This window comes from Phodopus roborovskii, unplaced genomic scaffold (genome assembly GCF_943737965.1).
Source record: "Phodopus roborovskii unplaced genomic scaffold, PHOROB, whole genome shotgun sequence".
Lineage (NCBI taxonomy): Eukaryota > Metazoa > Chordata > Mammalia > Rodentia > Cricetidae > Phodopus > Phodopus roborovskii.
The window spans coordinates 6650464-6665770 of record NW_026126646.1 but is presented as its reverse complement, the minus strand read 5'-3'; the positions used below and the strand labels follow the sequence as shown (position 1 = coordinate 6665770).

General features: G+C 51.8%; 1 protein-coding gene across 1 annotated transcript; it reads right to left on the bottom strand.

Annotated features, from left to right (window-relative positions):
* Positions 1-2182: 2182 nt before the first annotated feature.
* Faap20 (FA core complex associated protein 20) lies at positions 2183-8296 on the bottom strand. The gene is made up of 4 exons (XM_051173980.1): positions 8220-8296; positions 7604-7748; positions 7211-7488; positions 2183-2827 (listed from the first exon to the last, which is right to left on the bottom strand). The coding sequence occupies exons 1-4, from the start codon at positions 8279-8281 to the stop codon at positions 2755-2757; spliced, it is 558 nt and encodes a 185-aa protein (XP_051029937.1). The 5' UTR covers positions 8282-8296; the 3' UTR covers positions 2183-2754.
* Between the last annotated feature and the right edge of the window lie 7011 nt (positions 8297-15307).

Here is a 15307-nt window from a genome sequence, read left to right as displayed (position 1 = left end):
GTCTTTTGAAAATGGTTCGCGGGGAAACACTGGTGACCCTCATGATTGTAAAGCAGTAACCATAACCATGTGGTTTTGTACAATTGATCAGTGGAGCCCATCGCCAGCCGGCGTTCCTTCTGTGGATGATGTTCTCGCCCTCCACGGCCAAGGTCGTTCGTATCCTTGCACATCTATTAAAGACTTTGACGAACATGCCCTTATTGTTATTGTGTTGGAAGTAGGTATACGGTGAAAGCAAAGGGGGTTATTTTTGTCGCCCCCCCCCCGCTCCCATTTTCCTAAGAGTCCCTTCCTAGAATACATTTACGCTCACAACACAAAGCAGAAAACCAAGTGCCCCACATGCATGCCACTGTCACCACCCCTATGAAATGAAGATCCCCATGGCACGGCCCCGTTCCTCCCGATGTGTTCCAGGACAGATGTGCCACTATAGCGTCTGGCTCCACCGCCACCCCACCCCCGGCTCTCCCCAGCTCTGTGCTGTCTCCGTGGTTTTATTTTCTCAGGGTTTAGCTTTGGGGTTGCAGTTAGAACGTTACCGGCCTGACCAGATTACGAATTCCTGGGAACCTGGTTTTATATAATTTTGGGGTTGTCTGTGAGAATGCTTTCAAAGCCTGGTGTGAATCTCACTAAACCAGGTGAGAAGAGGTCTCAGTAGATGCCACCTAGCTACTCACATCAGATCCCCGGGTTTCAGCTCCCCCTTCTCCCCCCACCCCCCATTCCCTGGAACAGACTCCATACCCTCTGATCTGGTTCTGGGGCCCTTGCCTTACTTAGAATGAGTCAGCTATCAGCATCCCAGAATCTCCAAACTCTACCTGACTAGGCTGTGAGAGACTCTTCGCCTCTGTGACCAGGGAGCCCTCTCTCATCTGTCTTCATCTATCCCTGGCTCCCAGCTAAGAGAACCCTAACACAAGCAGCCTTTTCATCTGGCAACAGTTTGCGGTAGTTCGACTTTTTTAAAGGGTTGCTGGGCACTGCCCCCAGGCCTTACACATCTGGTAAGTCCTCACCAACCAACCGTACCGTGGCCCCCTTCACACGTTATGGTTTATATGAGACCCTGTTTGTTTTTGAGACAGGGTCTCTTGTAGTCCAGGTTGGCCTTGAATTCACTATTGTAGGAGAGGCTGGGCATGAATTCCTGACCCTTCACTTTTACCTTCTGCTGAGAGTCCAGATGTGCGCCGCCATACTCAACTCGTTGAAGCCATTTTTCAAAGGAAAGTACAGATTTTCTAGTTATTTCAGGCTTTCAAACCACGCCTGTCTCCAAGCCCGGACCAACACTTGTTTCCGTAGACAAGAATGTCAGGCATGAGTGATCCGAGTAGTGGACATTGTAATCCCAGCACTTGGAAAATACTGACAGGAAAATCAGGTTGTCCTCAGCCACACAGTGAGTTCAAAACACAAGTTGGGCAGGGTGCCAGGCCTAAGCAGGTATCAGAGCTCACTATCTACAATCTGGGCTAAATAGCACAAGGAGAAAACAACCTAAATTTGCTTTTGCCCCCATTCTCATGTGTCAGCCAGGATGTGTGGATGACATGCCCCGTATCTCCTTAAATTCTTTCCTTCAGGAATCAATGACTCTGAGCCCCACCCCTTAGCGGTAAGGCTGCAGCGACTCAACATGCCGTGCAAGGCAGCTCGCATTGACAGAACACATTCCTTGCTCCACAGTATCTGGCTAGAACCAGGGAGGGGTTGTTTCAGGCTGAGCAAATGCTGCACTAGCAATACACTCCCCGGCCCGGGTGAACAACATACTTCCATTTTAGTCCTGGCAACCAAGGTGTGGATACTAGGGTTCCTATCTCCCATGGCCCCTCCAGTAAATAACACTAATCCCCTTGAGGAAGCTTCACCTTCACAACCTGTCACCTCCCAAGGGCACCATCTGGACATCATCATCACTAGGCGTGAGGCCCTCATGTTTCTGAATGGAGACGTGAGTGCATTTGGGGGAATAAGGAACGTGACTGTGGGACATCTGAAATGCTTCAGAGGTTTGGACATACTGCTTTTGCAAAGGACCCAAGTTAGGTTCCCAGCAGTTCAAAGACGCCTGTTACTACAGCTCCAGGGGACTCGACACCCTCTGGCCTCCGCGGGCAACTACATTCACGCATACACACCCACAGACACACACAAATACACACAATTACCTTTTTTTTTTTTTTTAATGTCTGTGAAATGTAAGTCAGCATATCACTCTTGCAGTCACGAGGAGGTACTGCCTGTGTACAAATGCTCACTTGGGTAGAGACACCCAATTCTGCCTTGTGACAGATCCTGGCTCTCCTGCCTAGGTGGGGTTCTTCTTGCTGTGACAAAATTCTTGACAAAAGCAACTTCAGATTTATTCTGGCTCACGGCTGAAGGCAGAGGAGTACATCACATCCCCAATCAATCAGGAAGCTGCTTAATTTCTCCTTTTTCCCTTTTCAATCAGCGAGACCCCCAGGCCACAGGATGGTACCACCCACATTCAAGGTGGGTCTTCCTTTCTCAGTTAATCTCTGGAAACAGTTTCACAGACACACCCTGAGGTCTGTCTCCTAGGTGATCCCATACCCAGTTGACAAACCATCAAAGAGAAGCCACTCCTGCCTGCACCACAGTGGTCAGCGTTATGCCCAGTGCCCGTGAACAAAACAGGAAGGAGCCTCTGCTCAGGTGTCCACAGGAAGTCATGTCTCAGCGGTCACGTCTACCATGTATGCCACCTCCAGCTCACCACATGACGTCTTCCGTGCTTTCGGCCAAGCACTGAGCAAGGTGGCTATCCACGTCCAGCTGGGACAGCCTGCGAGGGAGAGGAAACAGTCACAAGGCTGGGAGAGTGCTAGACACAGGAAGGGTAGCTCCACATATTTCTAAACCGCTGAGAAGAGTCCTAGACTCTCCCATGGCTGGTAAGGGAGTCCTAGACTCTCCCATGGCTGGTAAGGGAGTCCTAGACTCTCCCATGGCTGGTAAGGGAGTCCTAGACTCTCCCATGGCTGGTAAGGGAGTCCTAGACTCTCCCATGGCTGGTAAGGGAGTCCTAGACTCTCCCATGGTAAGTAGGGCTCACCAGGACCTTCGCAGGTTGAGCTAAGCCTTCCCTGACCTGGGAACCCTTCTTCGCACCAGAGTCTTAGTCCTGCAGACTTTTACCCTGACCAGTGTCTGAGACGCTCCCATCTCACACGTTGCCTCACTCACGCTGGCCCATGCCAAAAGCTAGCCCCAAAGACCCTCTGGGGCCAGCAAGATGGCTCAGTGACTGAAGCACTTGCTGCCAAACCTGAGTTCAGTCTCTGGAATCCACACGATAAAAGAACCAACTCCCCAAAGTTAGTTTCCCTCTGACTTGACTCTCCAATGCAGGCCCTCCTCAAACCCCAAGCCTGTCTATAGCAGGACCACTATCTCCCACTGAAGGACAAACCCAGAAACACCACCACTTATTACAACACCCTGTGTCTCTCCCAGCAGCCAACCCACCTTGTACGTGTGAATGTGCCCACAGAAGTCCTGAGGTGAATCCCCACAAGTCCTGAAGACCCTCTGGATATCCTACTGGCCAACCAGATACCCATTACCTTCCCTCACAGGCATCCCAGGCCCTGGCCTGCTCACCATATCCTAGCTGACCCACACCCAGGTCAATGGCCAAAATGGAAACAGACCTCCCCTAAGATTTACAACAGAAAATGGATAGCACGCTCCTCACCCCCCCTCCCCGTTCCCAGGCCCTATGACTTTCAATGGATCTCTAACTTGACAGTCCCCAACAAATGGTCTCTGAAGTCTCCGAGAGCCCTCGACCAACACTTCCCTCCCTCCAGCTTTCTGCAAGGCACCTCAAAGTTCTGTGTGGATCTCAGTCATGTGTTGGGAGTCCCTCAAGTGGCTTCTCAGGGATTCCTCCAGATGCTACCCCACAACAAAGGAGCCGTTTCTGTAGAACTCATTCCACAGCTGGGCTTCTGCTAACTCCCAGACACAGCTGAGCCCTGGCTATGGCTAACCAGTACGGATTCGGGGACTTCAGCCCCAGAATCTGAATATGAACTAACTATTAGAGTCACAACCATGAGTTAGGCATGGCACACACCTGTCATCCCAGCTACTCTGAAGGCCCAGCAAGATGACTGACTGTTCAGACATTCAAGGCCTAGGGCAGGAGGGACACACACCTGAGAGAGAGAGACAGACAGAGAGAAGCAATCACAGCCACCAGTATCAGTAATAACTAGGGTCTGGTCATCCCCAGTTAGTGGACTGTCTCACCAGTTACCTATCTAACACATAAATATCAGACAATACAGTGGTTTCCCTCTCTGTGGGCCCTGCATCTGCAGATTGAAACAACCACAGATAAAAAGTACTTTAAAAAACAGTGACTCTACTAAATATAAACAGACTTCTTGCCCTTGTCTTTATTCCCTACACAATACATAAAGACACCTAGAGAGGTAGGGTTTATGAAGTAACAACTGTGTTTATGTAAAAAAAAAAAAAAAGACAAGCATCTATAGACTGGTACACTGGATGCAGTCCTATTGTTATGAGTAGGTTTTCCCACCTGTCTGGTCCCACCGCCACGCCAGCCCCAAATAATACACAGAGACTCCGTATTAGATATAATTCTGTTGGCCAGGAACTAGTTTCTTCTCAGCTAGCTCTGTCTTAATTATTAACCCATTTCTTTTAATCTAAGTATTTTCACGTGGTCTCATCTTACCGGAGAGTGGGCCCAGACCTCTGTCTGTCCATCTTTACATGCTGACTCCTCCTTCCTACTTCCTCCTTCTTCCTTGTCTCCTAGTCCCTCCTATCTTCCTTTCCTATTGGCCAACAGTGCTTTATTCATTAACCAATAAGAGAAGCATATTTACAGAATGACATCTCCCATCATCTCCTCTTTTCATAAGAAACAATTAACTGGCCAACAGCATATTATCAAATACAGAATCTCGGTGTGTTATTTGGGGCAGGCATGGCTGTGGGACCAGCGGTGGGGAAAAACTACTTGTAACACAGTGCCCAGTAGTGAGAGACATCTGTGTGAAGTATATGAATATAGCAGCAAGATCTTCTTGGAACAACCCTGCATGCATGTCAACCCAGTCCCTAATACCTGTCACATTTAGGGATAAAATAGTGGTCCACGTGGCTCAGACAGTACTAAAGGAAAGAAAAACTGGTGTGGTCCTCCCTCAGAAGTGTCCCCAGGCTCACTTGTGACCGTTCGGGTGGGCAGCAATGTCTGTACAGACTGCCCTCAGAGGACAATATGGCAGCTCAATCTGGGTCTAGCTGCCAAACTGACCTGTCCAAAGCCAGTCTGCCTCCTTACCTGGGTCTTGCCCATTGTGACCACAGCCTGCCATCTAAGCCCCAGAACATCCTGCATTGTGACAGGAATGAAAGGGAGTTCCTTCAAGGGCATGGGACATGAGCTCCCCCAAGCCAGCCTGATAATGTGGCTGCCACCCCAAGGGTGCTCTACAGATCAACGTAAGAACATGGTACAGCTACAGACTTGAGCCTACCTTGCTGATACGACTTTGGGAAAATCAAGGCACTGTGCCAGGCCTTCATACAGCCACTTGAAAGGTACCCGATGGACAGAGGTTCCTTCTTCAAGGTTCAGGAGTCTTTTCTTAGACAGTGTAGACATGCAAGGACAGCACAGACAGACAGCCTTCCTGGAGCAAAAAGGTGATGGGACCCTGACAAGATTTTATGGGCTCTTTGGGAATGAATTTCCCAAAAGGGTTCCCAACCCCAACTTCTATCCCTGGGTCTCTTCACAGATAAGAATATGGAGATGTCAACTTTATAAACCATTCACTGTCACATGAACAGGACCCCGCTTGGGGACAGCTGCAACCTGACAAGCCAGCCCACACTCAACATGCCTTTGTCTGAGCAATATGGGTAGAAATAGGGTTGGGACTGGGGCTCCTCCCAATTTCATAAAGGCTTGATTCTGATAAGAAGCCACATTTTGGAGCCACATGTTGAAGTACCTGCTGTGCAAACATTAGCCACATAAAAAGCAAGCACTGGCTGTATACCTAAATCCTGGGGTGGCAGGAGAGATGGGTAGATCCCTGGAGCTCATTGGCCAGCCAGCCTAGCCAAAGCAGTGAGTTTTAGGTTCAGCGAGAGACTCTCTCAAATAAGGTGAGAAGTGATCAAAAAAAAAACAAAAAACAAAAAACAAAAACAAAAACAAAAAACAAACCTCACCTGTCGTTGGTGGCACACACCTTTAATCCCAGCATTCAGGAGGCAGAGGCAAGCAGATCTCTGTGAGTTCCAGGCCAGCCTGGTCTACAGAGCGAGATCCAGGACAGGCTCCAAAACAATACAGAGAAACCCTGTCTCGAAAAAAAAAGCTCTTGACCTGGCTTGCTTGCACCCACATGGGTAACTCTGTGCACAAACCTACATGAACATACACACGTACCACACAAACAATAATGAGAACATTTTGTTCTGTTTTGTTTTTTGAGACAGGGCCTTTCTACATACCGTCTAAAACCAAAACATACCGCCCTTGAGCCTAGCAACAGTGGGCTCAAGTTCTACAAGTTTCTGTGGTGGTACATTCCTGAAATATCCCAGCACTTGGGAGGTAGAAGCAAGAGCATCACCAAGAGTCCAAACAGGCTAGCAAGATGGCTCAGCAAGTCAAGGCACCTGTTGCCAATCCTGAACACCTAAATTCAATCCCTAGTACTCACAGGGTCAAAAGGTGAAAACAGACTTCAACAAGTTTCCCCCTGACCTCCACACACAAGCATGCTGTAGCACCTATGTAAATAAGCTTAATTTAAATATTAGTGAAATAAACCGGGTAGTAGTGGTCCACACCATTAATCCCAACACTCAGGAGGCAGAGACCAGCAGATCTCTGTGAATTTGAGGCCAGCCTGGTCTACAGAGCAAATTCCAGGTCAGCCAGGGGCTACACAGAGAAACCCTGCCTTGAAAACAAACAAACAAAATAGTATAAATAAATAAGGAAGGAAAGAAAGGAAGGAAGGAAGGAAGGAAGGAAAGGAGGAAGGGAGGAAGGGAGGAAGGAAGAAAGAAAGATGGGAGCCACATCCAGGCACTCTCTCAGTCTCCCAAGCAGGTTTTACAATGGGCTAAGTCTTAAGCCTGAGGTGTGTGGCGGAACACTCACGTGGGATCAAATGCCTTCTGGCACAAAGGGCAGCTTAGCAACACAGGCGGACTCTGTACAGACACACACTCTTGGGTGCTGGGAGTCTGATTGGCATCTGGTGCAGGACATCCTCTCAAGGATGGAGTAGGTGACCCCAGGGAGCCTCCAGTCCCTTGGAACAACCGGTTGGAGTTTTCAGAGACAAGGGCAGGTGGAAAAGGCGTCCAGGAAAAGGTCTCGGATCCCACAGTGAAGACCTCAGGGGCCACAGTGGGCTCTGGGTCAGGCAGTGACTCCTGAAAAGCAGATGCCCATAAGGTCAACGCCAGCCATCAACACCATGACCTCCCCCAGGCCCAGGGCCTGAGGACCCTCTCCCAGGCCATCTCCCGTTAGTGCTTCTGGACACACCTGGCTGAGGAAAGCAGGCAGTGGTGGCAATGGCTGACTGTTCGGGGTCAGATCCACGTTCCCGCTCACAGTGCTACGCAGTAGAGCAGCCCATGGCTCGCTCTTCCTGCCTTCCAAGAGAAACCAGGGGCGGCAGTTGGAGACCCTGGGGAAGCACAAGAGGTGTCAGCCAGGGGATTGATCCATGGCAGAGTGTCCCGAGAAAGGGGCTCTACAGTGAGGGGTAGCAAGACTGGGGGCGGGGGTAGCAAGATTCTGGGCGGGGGCAGAAGCAGTGGGCAGTGGAATGTTGGAGAGAGTCCGAAGTGGGGGATCGGGAGTGCACTCTAGGGGAAATGGAGCCTGGGGCTGCGCAGGGAGAGGCTAGATAGGCTGCGGAAAGAGGGGTGGCGGAGGTGGGGGGAAAACGCAGGGTTGGGGCGGAAGAAGCGGCCGCGCCCGGAGAAAGGCGGGGCGTCGCTGGTTGGCAGGCCTCACAGTTGCGGGGTGCGAGTGTGCAAGGAACCCCGTAAACCCCGTGCCTACACGGGAAAGTGGTACCCCATGGTCTTCCCGCGGCCCCAACGCCTACCCGAACCCCCTGCGCCCCCACCCTCTCCGATCCATCCCGCCTCACCCGCCCCCTGCGGGCGGCCTGCGGCGGCTCAGCCTCCCCCGCAGCCTCTGCTCCTCCTCCATCCTCTCCCAAGAGCGTCCGGCGGAAGTGAGCCGTGCAACCCGACCCGCCCTCCCTCCGACCCGGACCAGCTCCCGTGGCCTCCAGACCCCCGCTACCCACTGTGCCGAGTGCCATCTCCCCTTTCTGACACTTGGAAACTAGGGCGCCGGGATCCTAGCCCTTAGGGACACTAGGCTGTCGCCTTGAGGGAGAGGCGGGGCAGGGTGGAGCTACCCTCCAGCTTGCAGGGTTCCGAGATTGGTCCCACCCGACCCTGTGCAGGCAGCTCTGGAGCCTGTGTTCCCCTCTGTTAACACGTGCAGGCAGCTAGCTGTCAGGCCTGCCCTACCAATGCCACCTCCCAGCGGAACTAGACAATGCCCTGCCTCAGTTTCCAGTTCTGCAGCCTTTCCCAGGATGGCCCCATGATCCAACTTTACCACCATTTTATTCCTATAAGGGGGAACTGGGTTTCTCCATCAAAGAGAGAGGCAACCAAACCGCGAAGCCCGGGGCACGAAGCACAGAAACCCAGGCTTCCTCTCTAGCCAATAAACCCTCCCTGCAATCCTGCAGCCCGTCACTTGGTGGCAGCAGACGCCCAGGCACTTTAGGATGTGTGGCGGCGTTCACTAGTGGCTTTCTATTTCTCCACAGCCCCCAGGGGTCAGGGCTGTTCCAAAAACTCCCTGACCCCTCTTCCTGGGTCCTCCTCCCATCCCTAGACGAGGTCACCTCCACCTTGTGTGGTCCAGCCTGGGATTTGTGTCCAGGCCAGTGCCTGGGGATGGATCCTAGGTTGTCTTTTATCTGCAGACTTGAAGAGGATGAGAAGTTTAATCTCCAGAGTATCCTAGAGCACACACCAGGGTCTGGTTGACATTGAGGTCTTTTGGAGAGTGGCCGTCTTGGGACCCTGCCTGTACTAGGCTGAAGAACTCAGAGTGGTAGCCAAACGTGCCGCCAAGGGGCTGCCCATGCAGGAGTTGCCAGCGTGGGGTGGGGTAGTCTCATGCTGCACATCAGGGGTGACCTGGGACTGGGCCACCCAAGTGGGAGGGCAGTTGTGACGAGTTCCAGGTCTAGGAAGAGCCTGCTGATAGAACACTCCCAATCGGCCTGTCCCTGGTCCCCACTGGCCTGGCTCCTGGGCTTTTGATGAAAGTATCACTGTACTTTTGCAGGGGACCTTGAGGACTCTAGGAGGTCTGGCACCAACTTCCAAGCAGGAGGAAAGGCCTGAGGAGGGTGCCCAGCCAAGTGCTTAAAGAGCTCTGTGTGTGGAAGAAGGTCCAGCTCAGCCACATCCTAAAACCACAGCACAGGAGCCTTCCTGAGATCTCCAGCACTCCGTCGTCCTCCCTCCCCCCCCCCCACCTCTCCTCTACAAAGCTCAGATACTCTGACTGCCTACACAGGTGCTACAGCCACTTGACCCCAGAGGGTCAGAATGTGTGTGGCTACCCAAGCAGACTTACCCCAAAGCTGTGGGCTCCCAAAGGAGTTCTCATCAAAGGAGGCGCATGCTCTTAAAGTCCGGAAAGCGAGGATACTCCATTATCTTTTGGCCTTGGCCATTCCAGTGGACTTTTGGCTGTCAGAAAAAAAAAGAGGCCCTGACCCCAGGACAGTCTGCACCAGCTGCAGAACACAGATCCCCAGGCTTAGGACTCTCAAGCAAGTGTGAACGCTGTCCTTCTGGGACTTTGCTTCATTCTAGGGATTGTCCCTTGTTGCTTCCAGGGAGGGGGCCAGGTCTTTGTGGCCTGCAGCCTGGAATCATCCACAGAGAATGGAGTTTAGGAAGATCCTGCTGCTCTATGCTAAGCAAGCAAAGCTCTGTCACCATCCCTCTGACTCTACAGCTTGAATTCACCTGGGGACCCAGCACTTCTAAAAAAAAATTAGGTTTTTTTTAATGTGTATCATTGCTTTGCCTTCATGTATGTATTTGTGCCAAGTGTATCCGGTACCCACAGAGGTTGGAAGAAGATCTTGAATACCCTAGGACTTGGGTTAATTGTGAGCTACCATGTGGGTGCTGGGAAATGAACCCCAGATTCTTTGTAAGAGCAGCTAGTGCTCTTAACTGCTGAGTCATTTCTCTAGATCCACTTTTAGAACCTGAGGAGAGAGAAATAGGGGTGATGGGCAACCCCAGCAAACCTACTTTGTCCCGCCTGTCTGCAAATGTTAACACAACAGGCTTTAAAAGTTGAATTTTGGTGGTTCATGCCTTTAACCCCAGCAATTGGGAGGCAGAGGCAGGTGGATCTCTGTGAGTTCGACGACAGCCTGTTCTACAGAGTGAGTTCTAGGACAGCCAGAGTTGTGTAGAAAGACCCTGTCTCAAAAAATAAAGGAAACCAACAGTTGGATTTGGGCTGGGGAGATGGTGAAGTGAGTAAAATGCTTGCAGTGCAATGACTGGGACCTGAGTTCAGTTCTCAAGACCCAGGTGAAGCCAGGCAGGACAGTACAAGTATGCAATTCCAGTGCTGCCGTGAGATAGGAGGCAGGGACAGAAGAATCCCCTGAAACCTTTGGGCCAGCTAGCCTGGTACACAATGCCAAACAAGACTGTCCCAAACAACAGCAGAAGCTTTCCTCTGACCTCCATGCCTGCACACCACAGAGGGGAGGGTTTTTTTTTGTTTGTTTGTTTGTTTTGTTTTGTTTTTTTTTAATTAATCAAAAAGTACAAGTTGAGCTTGGTGAAAAGATCCACACTCCTGGAGCCCTGTGCTGTGGCAGCAAAGAATCAGCTTTATTGGAAAATAATTTCTGGTTGGGACTCACCCTTGCACTGGAGAAACAGCTTTGTTGTGAGGCACAATTCACATTTACAAAAGGGTGTTTCAGCCCTTTGGAGGAGACACATGGGTGAAGCAGAAAGTGTTCCGGTGTGGGAGGCAATGAGGCCTCCTGCATTCAGAGTCCCCCAGGTTGGAGGCCACCTTGGGCTTTGTCCTCCATTTGGCCTTTTATTATTATTGTTGTTGTTTGTTTGTTTTTGGAAGAAGAGCCCAAACTCTATCCTCCAAAGCTAGTCTCAAAAATGAAAAGAGCCTGCCAGCCAGGTTGCTGTCTGTCAGCAAGCTGTTTCCTCAGGGCGCCCTTGACAGCAAAGCTGTCCCAGGATTGGTCTTTGCCACCAACAGGGGCTCGTTGGCTGCTGGATTAGGCGAATTTGTCCATCAGGCCCCAGTCTTCAGCCTTTGGGGTAGTCTAAGTCCCGCTTGGCTCCATATGCTCCCCTTACCTTCTTGGAAATTGGGGTTATCATTAATTTACCCTACAAATGACTGCGTACGTCTGTGACCAAGTCCAGAAAGGAGCACAGGCTCTACATTTCAGGTGGGACCGTGGCACGCATGCACGCGGCACTCAGCCGTCTCCACTGGAACAGCAGCTCAGCTACTGGGGGGGGGGGTACCTCAGCAACACTCATTGGCTGTGTGAGGGTGTCCGGGAGGCCTGGGATGCCTTCTCCGCCTAAGTGGCCTTACGACACCGCCAGGCAGAGGGGCTGTAGTCTCTACACCTGCTGGCCTGTGTATGCCAAGCAGGCAAGGCTGCCTGGAGCCAGGCACGGCGGCATTTATGGGGTGTGGGAGTGCCAGGCAGACAGGCTGTATGAGACAGTTGCCTGGGAAACATCGCAGGATCCGTCAGGCAGCAGAGTGGTTGTTCAGGCCCGCACATGGGGTGTGGGGGCAAGGGTGTGCGGGGGAGGGGGAGGTGCAGCTCCTTTGTGGTTACCTCCTCAAGCCTCCAGTGGGGGATCATGGCCAGGACCTGCACGTGGTCAGCAGGCCAAAGCCAAGGGCAGGGCAACCAAACCCAAAAAGCCAACGGATACTGGGATTGAGGGCACGGGGGGGGGGGGTGTAACAAGAACTTGCCCCATTTCAGCTCTCCCCTCTGGGCCACCCTCCTGGCCAACATTTCCACCTGGCCACTCTGTCTGCTCACAGTGGTGCTTCTAACATACTATTGCAAACCCTCTTATAGCCGGGTTCTTGTTCAGCCCAGGGTCCATGCCTTTGTTGTCTCTTCGGGGGGTGGGGGGGAGCTAGCTCCTGCAGCCCTAAGGCCCAGCCTCAACATGAAGCCTGCCCCCCCCCCCGGTGCCCTTTCTAGGTTTTCCTGAAACACAAACTGTAGGGAAATTTCCAGAGGGCATTTCTGCATACTGTGCCCCAGCTGTGTCCAGGGCTTCAGAAGGAACCGCAGGACCACAGGTACAGCAGAGACAGGGACCAACCAAGCCCTAGGGAACAGGGGCGGCAGAAGGGGAAAACTTGGGGCCCCTCCTGTGGAGACAACAAGTCAAGCAGAAACCAAGCTTTCCTGGTGCATGGGGTAAGTGGGAGCCCCAGGGGACTCCCCAAGGAGGCTGTGGTTTCTCAGCTCCCACAGAGTCAGCCTTGACCCGGATCCAAGAGCATTTACAGGAAACCTGCTCATGGGAAGGCCCTTGACCCAGATGCTGGAGGTCCCTTAAACTTCTGGACCCCTCAGCCAGCCAGGTGGGGTACACAATTCATGGATGGTGTTTGTCACATCCCTCAGTTTCAGGCTGTGACCTGCTGCACTTTAACTTTCTGGCTTGGGGTTTTGTTGTTGTTGATGATTTTCCCCCTTGCTCCTGGGGACAGAACCCAAGGCGTGCTTCCCGAGCTGCATCCCCACCCTGAATGGCTCAGAGTCCTTCACATGGCACTGCATGAATACCTCCGATACTCCTTGCACTGGAAAATAAAGTAGGTGGGCCATCCAGACCCTGCACATAGCTCAGGCGCCTGAGGTCCAGGGATACAAGGACAAGAGCAACTTCTCTAGGCTTCACAGCACTTTCTAGAAGAAACCAGAACACAGTGAGCAGGGAATTGAGAAGGCATTCCTGGGGGGGCCTGTCTTTGTGTTTGCTCACCTGGAAGAATTGTATGTTATAGGAAAAAAAAAAAAAAAACCTGAAATGTATTTGGCTCAGTGTGTGTGTGCGTGTGCGCATGCGCGTGTGTGTTCATAATTGTGTGTGGAGGTTCCGTGTGTGTAGGTACTTGTTAAGGTCAGGGGTCAGGAGCTCAGCAGCTGTCCATCTTATTTTCTGAGACAGTGGGACTAAGTTTTCCTGTTAGGCTAAGCTGGCTGGCCAGTGAACCCCAAGAGTCCAGCTGTCTCTACCTCCCCAGTGCTGGAATTACAAATGTGCCTATCTTTTTAGGTGGGTTTTGGGGATCAAACTCAGGTCCTTTTATGCATGGTTGAGCGATCTCCCCAGCCCCTTGGCCCAAACTTTTACATTTCCCTACTTCTGTGTTCCTTATAGACTGTTTGGAGAGGCGGGCTTAGTTAGGACTGTCACAGTAAACCTGAGCACAATTTGACTCCCAGATCTTGATCCCAGATACTATCCTGCATGCCCTCAGCCACATCTCTTCCCTGATGCCTAAGGAGGCGCCTTGTCCCAGCCTACCCTCTGTGTGCCTCTCTGAAACCCCAGACCAAGACTATCAGGTCCATGACACCCCACTTCTGTGTAAGGCAGAGTTATGAGCTAGATAGCTTTTGTCCCCTTCTTTAGGGACCTCCTGTGTGAATCTGGTTAGGGACTTTGGGTAGTCCTCCACTGATGTCCTCTCTCTTTCACAAGGCTTAGACACCTCCCCACCCACCCCCACAGAGGTCAGTCCAAGATCATCAGGACCTTAGAGGCTGTACACAGAGAGTGGCACCCGATTCCTGGCTGAACCTATCACCCTGCCCTCACTACCAACATACAGGCCAGAGTGGAGTCGAAATACATCCATTCTGCTGTTTCTTTCTCTTCCAGGGGCTGTTCTGTGGCATGGCCAGCTCTCCTTATAGATCTCTGCACTTAAGACCACTGTGGCTTGACCGAGATGTGGCTGAGTCAGGTGTTCCCGGCAGCCATAGCCCGCGTAGATAACCCTTGGTAGTCAGCTCCATTCAGCATGGCTGTTCTCTCTCAGGTCAACCTGATGTGACCTCCTCTCCCCTTCAGTGACGATGGGCTGCTTAGATGTGAGTAGTCCCTCACCCTGGCCTGTACCCCAAGACTTTGCCTGGGATGGAGGCAGGGGCATTACCATGATTCCTCAAAGTGACAACGGGTAAGTGTCTGCATCTGGGCCGGGCGTTGGTGACCACATGCCTTTAATGCCAGCACTCAGGAGGCACAGGCAGGTGGATCTCTGTGCGTTCGAGGCCAGCCTGGTCTACAGAGCAAGTTCCAGGACAGCCTCCAATGCAATACAGAGAAACCCTGTCTTGAAAAACAAAACCAAAACAAAACCAAAGAGTCTGCATCTGGGGCCTGAGCAGCTGGGACATGCCAGGCTTGGGGGTGGCTACTGGGCCTATCCCTTGTGAGCCACATCCTATATTCCCTATCCCCTGGGGACCTCAACCCCCACTACAGCCATTTGGCCCTTTTCCAAAGAAGCACTATTCTCTACCACACCCAACCTTGTGATTTAACATGACCTATGTGTACTTTCCATGACCTGTATGGTGAGGGTGCTATGGATTGACGCATGTGCAGATGAGCCCAACTGAGGCCCAAATGTCATGCGTTTGGTATGACAAAGGCATGCACCATGTGTCACAGGACTTCACGGCCAAGCTGGTGATGAAGCCAGGTCTTCAGAGTTTATTAGCCATGAGTGAGGTCTTGCTGGGCATCACCAGACAGGAGGTGAGGTAGCTCTCTATCCCCTGAGGATGGAGTCTCCATCCTGGAAGACCCAGACAAAGTGTTCGGGCTAGTTTTAGGTCAGCTTGACACAAGCTAGAGAAAATGATCCCACCAAATAGGCAACTGATGAGAATTTTTTTTTTTTTTAAAGACAGGGTTTCTCTGTATTGCTGTATTGCTTTGTAGACAAGGCTGGCCTCAAACTCACACAGATCTGCCTGCCTGCCTCCCCAGTGCTGGGGCTAAAGACGTGCACCACAACCGCCAGGCCCAGAGACTTTTTTTTTAAAGTTGATGATTGATAGGGGAGGTCCCAGCTAAC

Coding starts and splice junctions, on each gene's coding strand:
- Faap20 (XM_051173980.1), bottom strand. CDS start 8,281: ATGGAGGAGGAGCAGAGGCTGCGGGGGAGGCTGAGCCGCCGCAGGCCG. Junction 7,749..8,219: donor AGGCCGCCCGCAGGGGGCGG/GTGAGGCGGGAT, acceptor GTGCTTCCCCAG/GGTCTCCAACTGCCGCCCCT. Junction 7,489..7,603: donor TGCCTGCTTTCCTCAGCCAG/GTGTGTCCAGAA, acceptor TCTGCTTTTCAG/GAGTCACTGCCTGACCCAGA.